Below are 17,833 nucleotides of genomic sequence, written 5' to 3' on the forward strand. Positions count from 1 at the left end.
CTGGATCCAGGTAGGTATCTAAGCTTTTATTCCATTTTATTGGTCTGCAGTCAAGCCTCATTCTCCTCTATGGTTTTCATTTTCTTGTGCAGCTGCTATCCTCAGTTTACTAAATCTCATTTATTATTTTGAATGTTAGGTTTTTGGGACTTTTTAATATCTTCAAGGGTGTCTTTAACTAAGGAAACATTAACATTCCATGTTCTAATAACTTACTCTCTGAAAATCAATAGGGATTTTAATCATCTCATTATACCGCTCACTTCTGTAACTAAAAGATCCTATTATGCATTAGATAAAGGTGGAGAAGCAAGAGTTATTGCTTTTGACACAATTATTTTTAATAAAGTTTTGCATGTTGGTCTTCTCCACAAGTTTGCTTCATATGATGTATGTGGGAAAGTTTTTGAGATTATTAAATCAATTCATTTTAATCACAGTTTTAAAGTCATCCTTGAAGGTCAACAGTCTTCTTCATTTTTAATAACTTCTGGGATACCACAAGATTCTATCTAAGGTATTGCTATTATGTACATCAATGATGTTATCGACAATCTTAGATTTAAAATGGTTATATCTGCTGATGACTCAACTTTATACTCCTGTTTTATCAAAAAGTCTTCTCTTTTAAATCACTTAAAACAAGCAGCTAATTTTGAATATGATCTCACTTGCGTAATAGCTAAAGGCTTGCAATGACTTGTCAATTTTAACTCCAACAAAACTCAGTCATTTACTGCAAACAACTATCACATTATTATTGGCATTCCTATATTATGAATGGCAACCCTATGACTGAGTCTTCTACTTCACATCTTCTTGGATTATCATTCATTACTGACCTCTCATGGAAACCATATACACAATCTAATGCAAAGTTAGCATTTGCTTAAGTTCTCTTTTTTATGCTCACTATTTTCTTACTCCTCTTTCCATTCTCTACCTATACAAATCTCTTATTCTTCCCTGTATAGAATACTTTTTTCTACAAATGCTATCATGTTTGCTGCTCAAATGCAATCATCTCTAGCATGATCAACCAAACCCATTCCTGCTTGACTTTCAGCATGTTTCCGTTTACTGTATTTTTCTCTTCATGCAATAAAAACCTTTATTCATCTAGTTTTTTTTCCTTACACGTCAGTGCTTTAAAACTCTCACCTATCTTTATGTTTTCTTGACTTGAATAACCTTTACGTTTTTGAGTCATCTTTCAATTGTTTCCTTGCTCTTTAATACTATTATTTGTTTTCTATTAACTCCTAACTTAATAATAATCGCTTGCAGCCTTGTTGGGAGTGAATTAATTTATTAAAAAAATTATAAAAACATTATATATTAATTTATTTAAATTATTTAAATTATTACTATTATTATAACATTAAAATTGATATATATATATATATATATATATATATATATATATATATATATATATATATATATATATATATATATATACATATATATATATATATATATGTATATATATATATATATATATATATGTATATATATATATATATATATATATATATATATATATATATATATATATATATATATATATATATATATATATATATATATATATATATATATATATATATTAGGGTGGTCCTAAAAACAACTTTTTTGAAAAAAATCTGCTCCCACCCCTTAAATGTGTTCTATATAATACGAAAACACTAGGTTTAAATTTTTTTTGAAAAAAACATATTTATAGAGGTCCCCCAAGACCCTTTAATATTTAACGGGTCCCTAATATTTTCAAAAAAAAAGTTTCTCGAAAATAGGTCAACCTGGTACTCAAATGAAGCGAAACTATATAAAAATTTCAAAAATAACATTCATTTTGAAATAATATAGTTATTTTAGGTTTTACTACGTAAAAATCTTGTTTTTTAGCAAAAAATGAAATAAGTGAATTTTTCATGATAATTGTGATAAATAAGTTTAAACTTCAAATTTATTTTTCAAAATGAATATTATTTTTGAAATTTTTATATAATTGCGCTTCATTTGAGTACCAGGTTGACCTATTTTTGAGAAACTTTTTTTTTGAAAATATTAGGGACCCGTTAAATATTAAAGGGTCTTGGGGGACCTCTATAAATATGTTTTTTTCAAAAAAAATTTAAACCTAGTGTTTTCGTATTATATAGAACACATTTAAGGGGTGGGAGCAGATTTTTTTCAAAAAAGTTGTTTTTAGGACCACCCTAATATATATATATATATTAAATTATTATATAATGTACTACAAACTTTTTCCTAGCCCCAGCTATCAACCCCAGCTAAATCTTATAACTTCACCAAAACCAGATTTGTAAAAAGCCCTATAATTAGCTCCAGTCACTACACAAACATTGGTTTTGTAATTTAAATTGTAAAATCATAATGTTGCTTCTCTTTCTCTTTTCTACAAATACTATAATGGGCACTGCTCTAAAGAGCTAGCGTCTCTTGTGCTATCTACTAAAATTTATTCTCATGTTACTCGTCATTCAATTAAGTGTCATCCTTTTTCTGTGACTCTTCCTAAGGGCTTTAAAAACGCTTATTTGTCTAGTTTTTTTCGTCGAACATCAGTTCTTTGGAATTCGCTTCCTTCATCTTGCTTTCCTAATTCATATAATTTGCAATCTTTTAAGTCGTCCGTCAATCATTATCTTGCTCTACAATCTTCATCTTTTCTCTTTCAGTAACTTCCAACTTTAACTAGTGGCTGCTTGCAGCCTTGTTGGAAGCGAAGATGTTAAAAAAAAAAATTAACTTAAAAAACTAAACCTTATTTAAACTTGTCCTGCTTATACATTACTATATTTGACTGTTAGAAACTTATTATCCTGCTTATGAGTTACTAAATTTGACTGTTAAAAACTTATTGTCCTGCTTATACCTGACTAAATTCGAACGTTAAAAGCCTAATGTTTTGCTTTTACCATACCAGGCCTTATTTTAAAGCTGCTGGCAATTTATGTACGCCTAGAGCGATTTTTATTAGGCAACTTTTCATCATTTTTTAACTTTTAAATTATTCTATAAGCGGTAAGATAAAAGAAGTAATTAACTTTATAAAAAACCACATTAACTTTTGAATGACGATTGTATAAAAAAGTTTGAATGACAATTATGTTAGATGTAAGTGCGATTTACTAATGAAAAAACTCAAATAAAATTAAAAACTACGAAAACTTAATCTCTATTAAGCTAACTATTTTATCGAACAGAAAACAAAATTATTTATAGTAAACAACAATTTTTTTTTATTATGCGAAGTTATTAATCGGAACATAAAAAAAAACAAACAAAAAAAACCATAAAAGAAATATATATAATAAAACATTTATCATCTTGACAGCATAGGAATATTTATGCAACTTTTGATTGCATTAATAAATTTACTTAAATTTCTATATAGTAATAAATAATTTATAATTTTTTTTTTTTTAATTGTAATGATTGATTTTTTCGCTTGAAAAACCCTAATACTTTAAGCTTGAAGCTATATTATAGTGTACTACATTATAGTGTAATTTAATTCTGATAAAAATATATGATTTAATTCAAAACTATTTTAATAAAAATATATAATTTTATTCAGATATAAAAATATATAATTTAATTTCGATTTAAAAAAATATATATATATATATTAATTCTGATTTAAAAAAATATTTAAATTTATTAAAATTAAAGTTAATGGATGGGTTTAACTTAACTGTCAAGTTTATTAAAAAATGTTACTAAATATTGTTCAATATTTAAATAAATTAAAATTTATATTTAAATTTCATTTATTCTTAAAAAAAAAATTAGCTCATTTTTATCACAATTGTTTTTTCGGTTTTCTTTCCTAAACATTTTTTTTTACTCAAAATTAAATAAACGTGTTCTGAGGCTGTATCAAGAATTTGCACAAAACATAAGTTAAACTTTATTTTTATAACGCTAGTAGAGCGCAGCAATTTTTTTTTAATAAATGATATATATAACGATATAATGGTGTTTGGAAAAATAATCTTTGCTTTCACAACAAAATCGCTAATACAATAATAAACTTTTAATAAATAAAGAAGATAAATTAACTTAATTATTTTATTTGTTATTCACTAATATTTTAAAATAAAAAATCTTTTTTAGTTGCAAATTTTTTAAAATGATTATTTAAGAAATAATCATTTAAAAAAATTTAACATATTTTAATTCATTTATACAAATGTCGAGAAAAACAATTTGTTGATATGAAATTTTTTTTTAAATGCAATATTAAATTTCTAATTATTTAATACAAAAAAAGAAAAAAAAAGAAAAAAAATAAACATTTCTTAATAGTAATAATAAATAACATTTTGCGGTAATTAATACTATTGCAGTAATATAAAAATTTAATGTCTTTAAAAATAAAAAATAAAGAGAATTCTATGACGTTACGTTATGTATTTACATTAATGTGTTAAGCATTTTTCATTTAAAGCAAGGCCTGCCTTACTACATTTGACTGTTGGAAACTTATAATGTCCTAGCTCATATCTCAAAAAATACTATTTTATAAAAATAAGGTTGTTTTTTTTTCAAGCGAGCTCATAGCTTGAAAAAATTTATTTGTGTTTAAATTCAAGTTAAATTATAACATAAAAATAATTAAAATAAAACAATAGACTGAATTAAAACACAACTTGCTGTTGCAAGTTGTTGTGCAACAAGTTGCACAACAACTCCACAGTAAGTTGCATTATAACTCGTAATAAGTCGCAAAATAACTCATAACAGGTTGCACAATAACTTGCAATAAGTTTTCTTGCTAATAAATTCATTTATAAAAAAATATTTAACACATACATTTCTTGCAGCATCTCGCAAGTACTAAAGTATAAATTTTTACAAATTTTTATATTTAGTATTAATATTAAAATATATTAATTGAACAATATTTACAAAAAATTAATTTTAAAAAATATATAATTTAGTTATTTTCTTTTAAAGTTATTAAAAATAATTTTAAATTTTTTCATTAAATAAGAAATTTTATCCATGATTATTTTATTCCATGATTAACCATTATATATCTGCTTCAATCTTTTTAAAAATATAAAAATTAAAGTTATAAAAATTTACAGACTAGGGATGCAGAATCCCAAAAAGGACTCTGGATTTGAAAGTTACAAAAAGATTACTTCTTCCTAATTTTTGGTATTCAGGAGCTCTAAAAATATAGAAAAGCTTATGGACAATTAATGGAAAAAGTATAAGACTTTTAAGTTAGAGGAACAATCAATTTTTGAACCTGGAGTCCTTAGGTATAATGGCGGCAAGGACTCAAGGATTCTGAGCTTAAAAACAATAAGTTCCAAGTCATTAAATCTCATGAGTTTTTTTCTTATAGCAGATACTAAGTCAACCAACATGTTTAGAGCTTCTGGACACCAGAAACTAGAAAAAAATTAAGATATAGAGCCGCAGCCCTTTTAAGACTCCACATCCCTGATACATATAGTTTAGTATATAAAAATATTTAAGGTTACAAAGAGTAGTCTTTGGGCAAGTACTTGAATAAGATACAAATTTCACTAGTGTGCCCTGAGAGGTTGTTTTAAGACAAAAAAAAAATTTACTATATAAAACAATGACAAAAATCTAAGTAAATAAAGACTAAAGTTACCACATGTAATAAATGCACGCATATATAATTATTTAATATAATTTTAAGGCACCATTTTTATAAAAACTTAATATAAAAAGTTTGAATGCTGTCTCAGTACATTAAAATATAACAACAACAAAGAAATGTTTAAAGTGCATACATTTGATGTAACATTTTTTGTTGCTGAATGTCATTTGTGATTTCCATATAAAATTATTGTTATAAAATAGCAAGGTAGCTGAGAACTATTTCATTCAGTTAAAAATTTTTTTCATGATATTAAAGCTATGTTTAATTTTTTTTTTTTTTTTTTTTTTTAAAAATCTTCGCTTCCAACAAGGCTGCAAGCAACCACTAATTAAAGTTGGAAGTTACTGGAAGAGAAAAGATGAAGATTGTAGAGCAAGATAACGATTGACGGATGACTTACAGGATTGCAAATTATATGAATCAGGAAAGCAAGATGAAGGTTTCTTTAACTTTAAAAAAAATTTAAACAGTAATAAATTTTTTTCTCAAACAGTTGTTGTAGGGTCATTAGTGTTTTTTTATTAGTTATCATATATATATATATATATATATATATATATATATATATATATATATATATATATATATATATATATATATATATATATATATATATATATATACATATATATATATTATATATATATATTATATATATATTAGTTTTTTATTTATTATATATCAGAATTGATAAAAGTTTCAATTATTTCATATCTCTTAATTATTTATGACACATTCTTAGGTTTAGGGAGCAACTTAACAACTGAAAAAAATCAGAAAACGACTTAATCTTGTTTCTTAGATAGTATGGTTAAAAAATATGACAACTTCAATAAAAATTATTCAAAATAAAACCCATCCTGCTAACACTAGACAATTTTACTTAATATATTTGAATTTATTGTTATACAAAAAAAAAAAAAAAAAAAGTTAATAATATTGCATTTGGAGCAATATCTTTTTAAAGTAAATTATTCTATAAATGCGATTGGTTCTTTTAATAGTTCATTAAAGCTGCTGCCTGTGTTAAAGACAAGTTGCTCTAATAAAGTATAAGCCCCAAAATATTTTATTTTTGGGATTTGGTGAAAAATAACAATTTGATTGAAAGCAATCTAAAACAAAATACATAATTAAAGTTTTTCATGAAAAGCTTAATAAAAGTTTTCATTTTTCATTAAGTCAAATTAAGTTTTTGTCAAAACTCTACAGTGATGTCATTAACTTAAACACTTTCTTAAATGAAATGCTGCATTTCAGTTTATGGAGATCAAACATTTTATTACAACCACCTAAGACAAATTTAAAAAAATTCCAAATATTGTGCCCAAATTCAATAATTTTAAAAATGTCTACAATGAACACATACATTTATAAATCATAACTTTATCAAATCAAAATTTCAATAAAAAAAAAAAAAAAAAAAAAAAAAACTGCGCAAAATCGAAAGCCTTATATTATGCTTGAAAGAAATGGAAATGAGATAGAGAAAAGACAAAAAAACTAAAATTCTTTTAGTTTATAAAAATTTTAAATAATTTATTCACCTCGATAAATAATTTGTTATTCAACAATTATTCAACTATAAAAATATATAAATCAATATATTTTATATTAATATAATGATAAAAAAACTAAATAAACCTAATTAAGCTACTCTAACATATTTGTAATACAATATATTAACACAATTAAAAAAAAACTAACCATTGCACGCAAAATATTTCCTTGATTAGGACCTTTTGGAACCGCTTTCTTTGCATCAACCTGAAAAAAAAAAAATTTTTTTACATTTATCTTTTCAATTTACTTGTAAATGTAAGTAAAAGTGGTAGTGAAAAATAAAAAAAATGGTAGAACAAAAAAATGGTAGAACAATAGAAGCAACTTTAGCAGATGCTAATTTTGCAATGGATCAGATATACCCATAAGAGGTCAGCAACAAAATCCAATAAAATCTTAAGTTGAGGCCCGCTAAGAGTATACATCATTCATCAATAATATTGTGTTAAAACAAATTATTACAACAATTCATTCACCACAACAATAATGGTAAGAAAAAAACTGAGTTTTTGCAGTAGTGAACATCTTGCTTCTGAGTGAGCATAGACAGTACTTGACTCAAACATAGACAGTGCTTGAAACTCTATTGTGAAAGCTACGCAGTTGCCTCATTCTTGTTAATGAATCAAAAGTCATAACAAAAGATTCAGTATATAGCCTAGACAATGCACAACAAAGCAGTAACAGGGGCACCATCCATGTGCAACATGGCACAATTTATACTTTAATACTTTACAACTGTTGACAATTCAGCTGTTTTAAGATCTATCATTAAGTTCAATAAACCTTGCTACCATCAAGCCTAAGAACCATTAAACTGAGTTTTAGAGTTTTATCCATATAAGGAAATGACAAAGAGTTGCATAGCCATTACTCAGGAAGCAAAAACCCATAAATCCACTTTTAATCATCCTAGGCAGAAAACAATGCAAGTTAACAATTAGGCAGGCCTAAATTCAAATAAAGAACAGGTGTGAAGCTGGAAACAGATATTTTGTTTTTAACTCTTTAGACTTTGCTAAGAAGGCTTTCTAGAAAAGAATAGTTGAATGCAGTTTACAACTGCATAAGTTTATTTCAGTTAGTTTTTTCAGTCAATCTAAGTAAAAATAACTTTATCTAGGCTTTACTGACCAAGTTTTTCTGAGTAAACATTTCAAGTCAGAGTAACTTTTCCTAGCATTTGTTTTGTAAAAATGCAATTTTTACAAGCAGTACACTTATTATGCTGTGGTTGAGCTGCATTATATATTAATTACAGTAATTATAAACTAAATATTGATTCAGAATTCAGCCTGACTTAATTATCATATGAGATATAAACTGCCGCATATCATAAGTTGACTCAAAAAATTCTTAAAAAATATATTTCTTATTATAATTATTATTAGCTTGAATCTTGTAAATTTTGGAAACTAGAGTAAATAAGAGATAAATTGATATAATTTATGCTTTATTTACTCTAGATGCTCAATTGATTGGTAATTAAAGACACAATAGAAATGAAACTTTATAATAATTTGAAACAATTTTCAGATGTTGTTCTAAATAAAATAATGCTTAACTCAAAAGCCTAATATGAATTTGCTAACATAAAATTCTCTTTCATAAATTTCACTTTTTTATTTTTTAGAGACATTAACTTTTTTAAACTACTGCATTATATTCAATTATCGCAAAACAACTTAATTAACAAAAAAAATGTAGTAATGCTTTGAAATTTGTATATATGAATTAAAATGTGTCATTTTTTAAAATTATTATTTCCAAAATTTTTTATTGTGACTTTGCAATAAAATTTTTTGTGTATAACAATTAAAAAAAATTGAGTAAATTAAATTTATTTATTAAAATTTAACTACTTTATCAACGATTTTGTTGCTAAAGCAAAGATTATTTTAGATTTCCAAAAGTAACATTAAAAAATGTATATAGTTGTGCTTTCACATGCCTTATAAAATAAAAGTTTCGCATACATTTTGTGCAAAAATTTAATGCAGCCATGGAAGATGTTTACAAGGAATTTAATTTTTAGTAAAAAAAAAATTAAAAAAAAAATAAAAAAAGTTAAGGAAAGAAATTCGCAAAATATAAATTAAGAATAAATTAAATTTAAATATTGAACAATACTTAATATTATTTTTAAATAAAATTGATAGTTAAGTTAAACCCAAGCATACCTTTAATTTTATTATCTATGTAAGCTTAAATATATTTAAGCAGAATTAAATTGCATACATTTTTTATCAGAATTAAAAAATCAGGGCGGTCAGACAATTTTCTATTTCATTTTCCCTGACTTTTTCCAGACTAAAATGAAATTTCCTTGACTTACCAATGTAAATATAACAAATGAAGCAATAAAAAGGTAGCAAATAAGACTCATACAACTTTACACAAATAATAGAAGTTCTCTTAAAAACTGTTTACTTTAAATTTATAAACATTTAAAAAAAATAAAATAATAAAATATGAAGTAAAAAAAGTAATTAATTTTTAGTATCCAATAACCAAATAAATATATATTTTTTGTTACTGAATCCATCAAATTTCCCTGACTTTTTCACGAATTTTGCAAATTTTAATAAACGCCCTGACTTTTTAACGTGGTATAGAATTTCCCTGACTTTCCAGGTTGCTGGCCACCCTGATAATATACTTTTATTAAACTTATTTTAAATTAAAGCATTATTTATCAAAATTAGTTTGTTTTTTTATGAGCTAGAAACAATCTGATTGGTTTGCTTCAAGCTTGAAGTATTTGTGTTTACAAGCGAAAGAATCAATCATTACAATAAAACATAATTAAAAAAAACATATACAGCAATAATATAAAACAAAATTTAACTTTTTTTTTTATTAATAATTTATTTTTTATAATTAAATAGAAGTTTAAGTAATTATTTTTAAATGTTAAAAATCAAAAATGCTTATATACCACATAAGATTTTGCAATTTCTAAAACAAAAAAAATCTTACCACTTTTCCATGAATACAATGTCGAGAATGAGCAAGAACTTTATTTACAGAATTAGGATCAACAAATGTTACAAATCCAAAACCTCTAAAAACAACATGAAAAATTCATGTATTTTGCTAAATGTTTATGTGTTTATGTCTACATATTACATAAAATGTAACATTTTCTTTTTTAAATATTACAGATCACTTTAAATCACACAATTCATATCATGATTGTGCCACATACAATTGTATGACAACATATATAGTGACATATCTAGCAGTGATTCAGGGGACACCAATTTTAGTGGCAGATTTAGGTGCTGATTCCTCTTATCTCAAAGACTACCACCCTCACTGAAAAATTATACATTCCTGGACTTTAATTTATAAATGTCATATAGGGCATATGAATTTGCAAATGATGTTATTTTGCGAGAAGGAAATTGCCCAAGATGTTATTTTGCATTCATCATAATATCCAATCTTCTGTTATACCACTTGTTTGTTAATAAATGTCTTAAAAAAGTATCAAGCAGTGCAATAAAAAAACTGAGATTTAAAGTTAAAAAAGAATTCATAACAATTAAAGATATTTTTAACAATATGCAAACTTTATTGTTTAATTAAAATTTTTTTTACTTAAACAAAAACTTTAAATATCAAAAATGTTTTATACAAAATCAAGTATGCAACTTATCATTTTCAACTTCCAAAAACTTGATACTTTCTTTATTACTTAAGCAATTTTTTCACCTTGTTACAAGCGTAACAAGAGTTATTTATTTAAATTATTAAATGAAACTTTTTTTGTGTTACATATAGTTAAGGTAAAAAATTTTGGCCATCAAAATGGGTATATAGGTGCCAAAAGGGGCCTAGATATGTAACTGATATACATGTACATATACACACATATATATATATATAAATATAAATATATGCATATATATATATGCATATATATATATGAAAATATATATATATGGATATATATATATATATGCATATATATATATATGCATATATATATATATATATGTATATATATATATATATATATATATATATATGTATATATATATATATATATATATATATATATATATATATATATATATATCTATATATATCTATATATATATACATATGTATATGCATATATATATGTATATATATTTGCATATATATATGTATACGGAGCCAGCTCATGAGAATTAGTGTGTGCAAAAAAAATTGCCGCCCTTAATGATGATCAAATTTTATTAGAACGATATATTTTTTTAGGCAATTTTTCATTTACTATTGATCTTATAATTTGCCGCCTGTGTGCTTTGCACACGTCACCAGCTGCCACAGCATGTATATATATGTATATGTATATATATACATATATGTATATGTATATATATATATATGTATATATACATACATATATGTATATATATATATGTATATATACATATATGTATATATATATATATATATATATATATATGTATTTATACATATATGTATATATATATATATCAGGCCTTGTTAAGAAGCGTTATGCAGCTCGCATTTTGCTCGCGAAAAGGCGATTTGCCTACGCGTTCAGTAGCTTTGCGCTAAAACTTTTATCTTTTAGAATATTTAAATTATCTTTTGATATTGTTTATGTGACGTTTATTCAGAAGAAATAAAGTCATAAGTAAAAGCATTTAACCGCAATTGTAAATTAATAGATTTTTTGATAAAGAAACAATTTGTTTAATAATTTTTTTGTTTTTGTTAAAAACTAGTTAAAGAAAATTAAGTGTAAAATCATAAGTAAATAAATATATATTATGTTATGTTTTATGAAAAAAATATTTTATTCAAAATAAAAATTAGTTCATATTTAAAAAAATAATAAAGATGATTTTTCAAATTGTATCTTACATTTTATTTGTAACTTTTGTTATTGTGAGAAAAAAAAAACTGTTTGTATGATTTTTAACGAGTTAATAAAATAACTTTAATTACGCTGGTGATGCAATATAACTTCTAACAATACGAAATATATTTGCTGAGTCGAGTTACTTTGAAATGCGTTATGCGCTTCGTTACGCAGCGAAATCTCGTAGCAAGGCCTGATATATATATATATATATATATATATATATATATATATATATATATATATATATATATATATATATATATATATATATATATATAAGCAAATAAATTTGATATTTGAAAAAGATTATATTTCCTTATAATTTATTTTTTTAAATAATCTTAACATAATCTTTTGTTTCTTTATTACAACTAGGGAATCCAATTACGATTATCAATTACCCGAGTAATTGATACTTTATAAGCAAGTTCCGAGTAGTCGACTACTCGGAATATTTTTTGCGAGTATCGAGTATAATATTTAAACAAAAAAATGTAAATATTGCACATTCATTTAACTATTAATCAATCGAGTATCGGTATTCTACCGTTTTTTCTTCTTTTACTTCTATAATAAAGTTGCTTAGCAACCGTTGATTTTTAACTAAGTTTCAAAAGTTTTTTTTTAACTAAGTTACATAAAATAAATAACATTTGTAATTTGAAGTTGTACGACGTAAAATTTGCAAGAAAGTAAAATATTTAAAAAAAAATTTGTGAAATAAATAAAATAAATACTTAATTTTCTAATATATATAGCTGCCTTTGGTAAGTGAAGTGTTTTGAGTAAAATGTACTAAATTTCAAGTAATAAATGCATATTTAAATATGTATAAATTTCAATTTTCAATTTTTATGTTGTGATTTTTTATTTTAGTGATTTATTTACATATACCCAGAAATGTCTTCGAAAAAACCAGAGGTATGGAAATATTTTACAAAAAAAGAGAAATCGGAGTCAGTTTGTAACATATGCAAATCTATAATTCAACGTCCGGGATCTAATACTACTGGAATGATTAATCATTTAAAATTACATAGCATATCTTTACAAAAAAGAAATTTGGGCGACACAAATGAAACTGATGCGTCTTCTTCGAAAAACACAAAATCAGTTGGAAATGGAATAATAAATTTCATAAGTCAAGAATCATTGAATGAAATATTGGCGAAATGTGCGACAAAAGATGGATTTAGCATCAAAGGAATTACTTCATCTGAAGCCATTAGGGGTTTCGTAGCAAATCGTAATTATAAAATGCCAAAAAGTGAAACAACGGTAATGAAATATATAATGGATTTTTATAAAGAAAAAAAAGAAGAATTAATGGCGTCGTTATTAGAGCAAAAAAAATCTGGAGAGAGATTCAGTATTACTGTCGATGAATGGAGTGATATAAACGTTAGAAGGTTCATGAATATCACTATTCATTCAGCAACAAAGCCACCTGTAGTCTTGGGTCTATCTGCAATAATAGGTTCTTGTGATTCAAATGCCACTATCGATTTGGTAAAAGCAAAACTTAAAGATTATGGAATTGAAATGGATAATGATATCGTCGGATCCACACATGATGGAGCATCAGTCATGGTAAAATATGGGAAAAATATTTTACCATTTTCTCAGTTATGCTACAACCATGCTATACATCTTGCTGTACTTGATGTATTTTATAAAAAAAGTGGGAGTTTAATTACGAATGATGATGCGGTAATTGATACAAATTTCCAAGATGATGAGAATTTAGAATATGATGAAAATTTAGCAGATGATGATTGTGTTGAAACTACCGAACAAAATGATGAGGTAGCTGATGCATTTGCTTTTGATGGTAACTTAAATTTCCAAAATGATTTAGTTAGACAATTACCAATCTTTCGTGAAGACATTGGCAAAATTCTTGATGAAACACGTAAAATTATTAAACTTTTCAAATATTCTTCAGTTCGAAGCAGTGTTCTTGAAAAGAATATAATAGATCAAGAAGGCAAAAAGTTACGATTGCTACTCGATTGCAAAACAAGATGGAACTCAATAATACCAATGGTAAATCGTTTCATAAAAATATACGATTGTATACAAAAGGCTCTAATGGAATAAGGTCAGCAAAAATGTTCACAAAAAAATATCAAAGTTTTAGAAGAAATATCACATGTTTTACAACCGGTTGAGCTTGCTGTTAAAGAGCTCAGTAAAGATAATAATAATCTTTTAAAAGCTGAAGGAGTATGCATTTTTTTGCTAAACAAACTAAAAGAAACAATTACGCAGTTAGCCATGGAAATGTTCACTGCTTTGAAGAAAAGAATTGAAGAAAGATGAAATGAGGATGTTGTATCACTCTTGCGTTTTTTACAATCTGGAAATTATCCTAAACCAGAGATTACCTGCCATTTTACGTATTTAAAAAAAAGTTCTATTCATTTATTGGCTAAAGAAACCTTCAAAAGGCTGTTCAATGAAGATCCTGCAAACACACAGATGGATACAGAGTTAACAATTGAAAATGAAGAAATAATTTCAAATAATGGTTTGGTTTCAAATTATGATGAACTCCAAAAAACAATTGAATTAATTATGACTGTTCCGAAAGAAAATAATGAGAGAAAATCCACATTGGAAAAAATAATGAAGTTGTGGGAGAAAGATTGTTCAAAACGAGGTGACTCTATTGGAAAACTTTTTACAGCATTATTGATAATACAACCAACGTCAACAGTAAGTGAAAGAGTGTTTTCGGTAGCTTCAGCTTTTGTCACAAAAACCCGAAATCAGTTGAAAATGGAAACGGTTGACAAACTTGTATTTTTAAAGTATTATTTTTTAAATAAAAAATAGATTTAAAACTAAAATTGTAGCATTTTATTTTAAATTTAACTAACACAACATGGTGTGGGTAAATTTTTTTTCCTTTACCCAGATACCCGGGTAATTAAAAAAATAAATACTCGATTACCCGGATAACATAAAAATACGATTATTTGGACTCACTAATTACAACTTATTATTATTTATTTTGAACGTATTTAATGTAATATTAATATATTAATGTAATATTTTTAATAAAGTTAAAAAAGTTTATAGATAGATTTTAGCAATATTTTGTAAAATCTATTCGTAAACTAAATTTATGTTTATAAATAAATTTAAATGTGAGCTGCATAACATTATAACTAGTATGTATAGGGAAAAAAATGTTTACTTTGAAAAACTATTATCATAACTTTACAAGTATCCAACTTGTTTATTAAAGTGTAATTACATAATTCTTTTTTAACAATTTTGTTGCTCTCCCACATGTTAATAAAGCCCTTGTCAAAATTTTCATATTTGATGACATTTTATTCACAAAGAAGAGAAATGAATAAACTTTTATAACATAGATGTATGATCGATTATTTTTATAAAAGAACGCTATATTGTATTTTCATATTGTTATTTTATCAAAACAATTGATTATGTTATAACATAATTACATTATCACATGTTTATTTAACAACTAAATTATTAAATATAAAAAAAATAATATAAAAAAAAAAGGATAAAATAAAAATATTGCTAAAAAAACAAATATTATGCCAGGAATGAAGGAACAAAATTCAATTTCAGTGGAAAGTCAAAAATTATTTTTAAAACATAATAATTTCAATTTCTTGAAAAAGCCTGTGCAAGACTAACTAGAGAAAATTTTTTAGACAAACCCAATGACGTTGTCTTTGGGTTTCCACATTAGCTATCCATTTATTTATTAACCCTTTAACAATCCAGTATTTTTTTAAATAACAGTCGCTATTAGTCCAGCTTTTTTTTTTTAAGTGGTCTCTAAATGTCCAGTGTTTTAAAAAAACATGTTTTTTTACTATTATCGTGGTTTTTACTATTTTCAGCACTATTAAACACTACAAAATGATATTATTTAACTTTAAGAATATATTAACACAAAACTTTAAAATATACTCACATATATTCACTTTTTGTTTGATAATTGGCAAAGCATGGAGCTGCACAAAGTCCTACATCATATTCACATCTGCACATTCATATTTTGAATCTTTTTAAATTTTGTGTTTGTAACATACCACACACCTTCCTTGAGCATCAATTTTTGATTATCAATTTCATTTATCATTCATCAAATATATCTTTTAATAAGTATTAATCAAAGATATAATTTTCTATCTCTTCTTGAGTAAATATTTTAATGATGATTTTTGTACTTTTTTAATGATGATTTTGTACTGAAAGAACTTCTGTATCTGCCATATTTAAAATTAAACTGAACACGTGTAAAAGTGAATTATTGAAACAATAGCTCTGTAATAATGTAGTAATAAGTTTTGCTACGATTAGACATAGTTACTGATGAACAAAAAGGAAATACGAGGAGATGCTCAAAACCGTAATATTACGGCATGGACATTTGGAAACCACTTTAAGTTTGCATATTAATACGGCATGGACTATTAAAGGATTAACAACATTACTTATTTGATAAAAAATTTGACAAAGAGCTATAAAAGTTTTATGAAAATTGTTTTTTATTTTCTTATTGTAATAAGAATGCAGGCAATTTAAGAATTATTACAAAAATTAAAACCTTCACAATAAAAGTAAATAATATATTTAAGTAATCAATATATAAAATATATAATTCCTTACATAAAATAAAAATAACTATGCAATAATTTAGAGTATTATAACTTTATTTTTTATCAGTTAAATAATTTTATATTTTACCAATATAAATAGAGTGTAATAATTTTATATTTATTAGTTAGTCAAATCTAATCAAAAATATGTGCATTTCAACCGGCGCTCTTTTTTAGTTTTTTTTTGCAATAACCATGTTTTTTAAAAAGCATTGCAGTTTATTATGCAATTAATTTTTATAAAAATGACTTTGTGTTTTTCATTATAGTTAAAATGATAATTATACTTTTGAGAGAAAAAATTATACTTTTGCAAGAGCCGCAAATTGCTCCCGTAAACCTTTTTAGGAGAGTGTATATATATATATATATATATATATATATATATATATATATATATATATATATATATATATATATATATATATATATATATATATATATATATATATATATATATATATATATATATATATATATATATATATATATATATATATATATATATATATATATATATATATATATATATAGTTCTCCCCCTACTTTCTATATTCAGCTCCCAAAAATCCCTATAAATACATGGAGGCTACTCTTCATTTTTTTTAATATTAGTTTTACTTTTAATGCTAATTGTTGCATTAAAAGTAAATAAAATAAAAACCTTGCATTTTGATTGCACATAAACTTTAAGGTTTATTATCATAAGTATTTAATGTCTGTCTCCTTTGGATGATTTTTATTTATATAGTAAACTTTAGTTTCCGAGATTAAATATAAATATTATATAAATAAACACTTAAGTAAATTTCATTAACACTGTATAACACTTTACTTTATAAATAAATAAATTTAAATATCTCTAACTTTTGTCAAAATACAAGTACTAATACAACATACTGATTCAGTTTTGGGTTATCTGAATAATATATTACGTAAATTTTAAACATACCATTGTTTTGTTTTATAAATGTTTTTAAAAAACATTTTATTTAAAAAAAAAAAAATATTTTAAGCTTGAGAGAAAGAATAACTAAGAGTAATACAAAGTGCGCTGCC

The 17,833-nt window shown here is 24.4% G+C and overlaps 1 protein-coding gene across 2 annotated transcripts in view; it reads right to left on the reverse strand.

Annotated features, from left to right (window-relative positions):
- Nucleotides 1-17,833, reverse strand: part of LOC101237004 (RNA-binding protein Musashi homolog 1) — a 50,264-nt gene that overhangs the window by 18,117 nt on the left and 14,314 nt on the right. The window contains exons 4-6 of one of the 2 annotated variants that reach the window (XM_065816278.1): nucleotides 10,220-10,304; nucleotides 7,385-7,444; nucleotides 4,846-4,869 (exon numbers count right to left, since the gene is read on the reverse strand). In XM_065816278.1, the coding sequence (XP_065672350.1) occupies nucleotides 4,846-4,869; nucleotides 7,385-7,444; nucleotides 10,220-10,304 (169 nt within the window). The remainder of the gene's footprint in view (nucleotides 1-4,845; nucleotides 4,870-7,384; nucleotides 7,445-10,219; nucleotides 10,305-17,833) is intronic. The other variant, XM_065816279.1, reaches the window with a different exon arrangement.

This window comes from Hydra vulgaris, chromosome 13 (assembly GCF_038396675.1).
Source record: "Hydra vulgaris chromosome 13, alternate assembly HydraT2T_AEP".
In the NCBI taxonomy this organism is placed as follows: Eukaryota; Metazoa; Cnidaria; class Hydrozoa; order Anthoathecata; family Hydridae; genus Hydra; species Hydra vulgaris.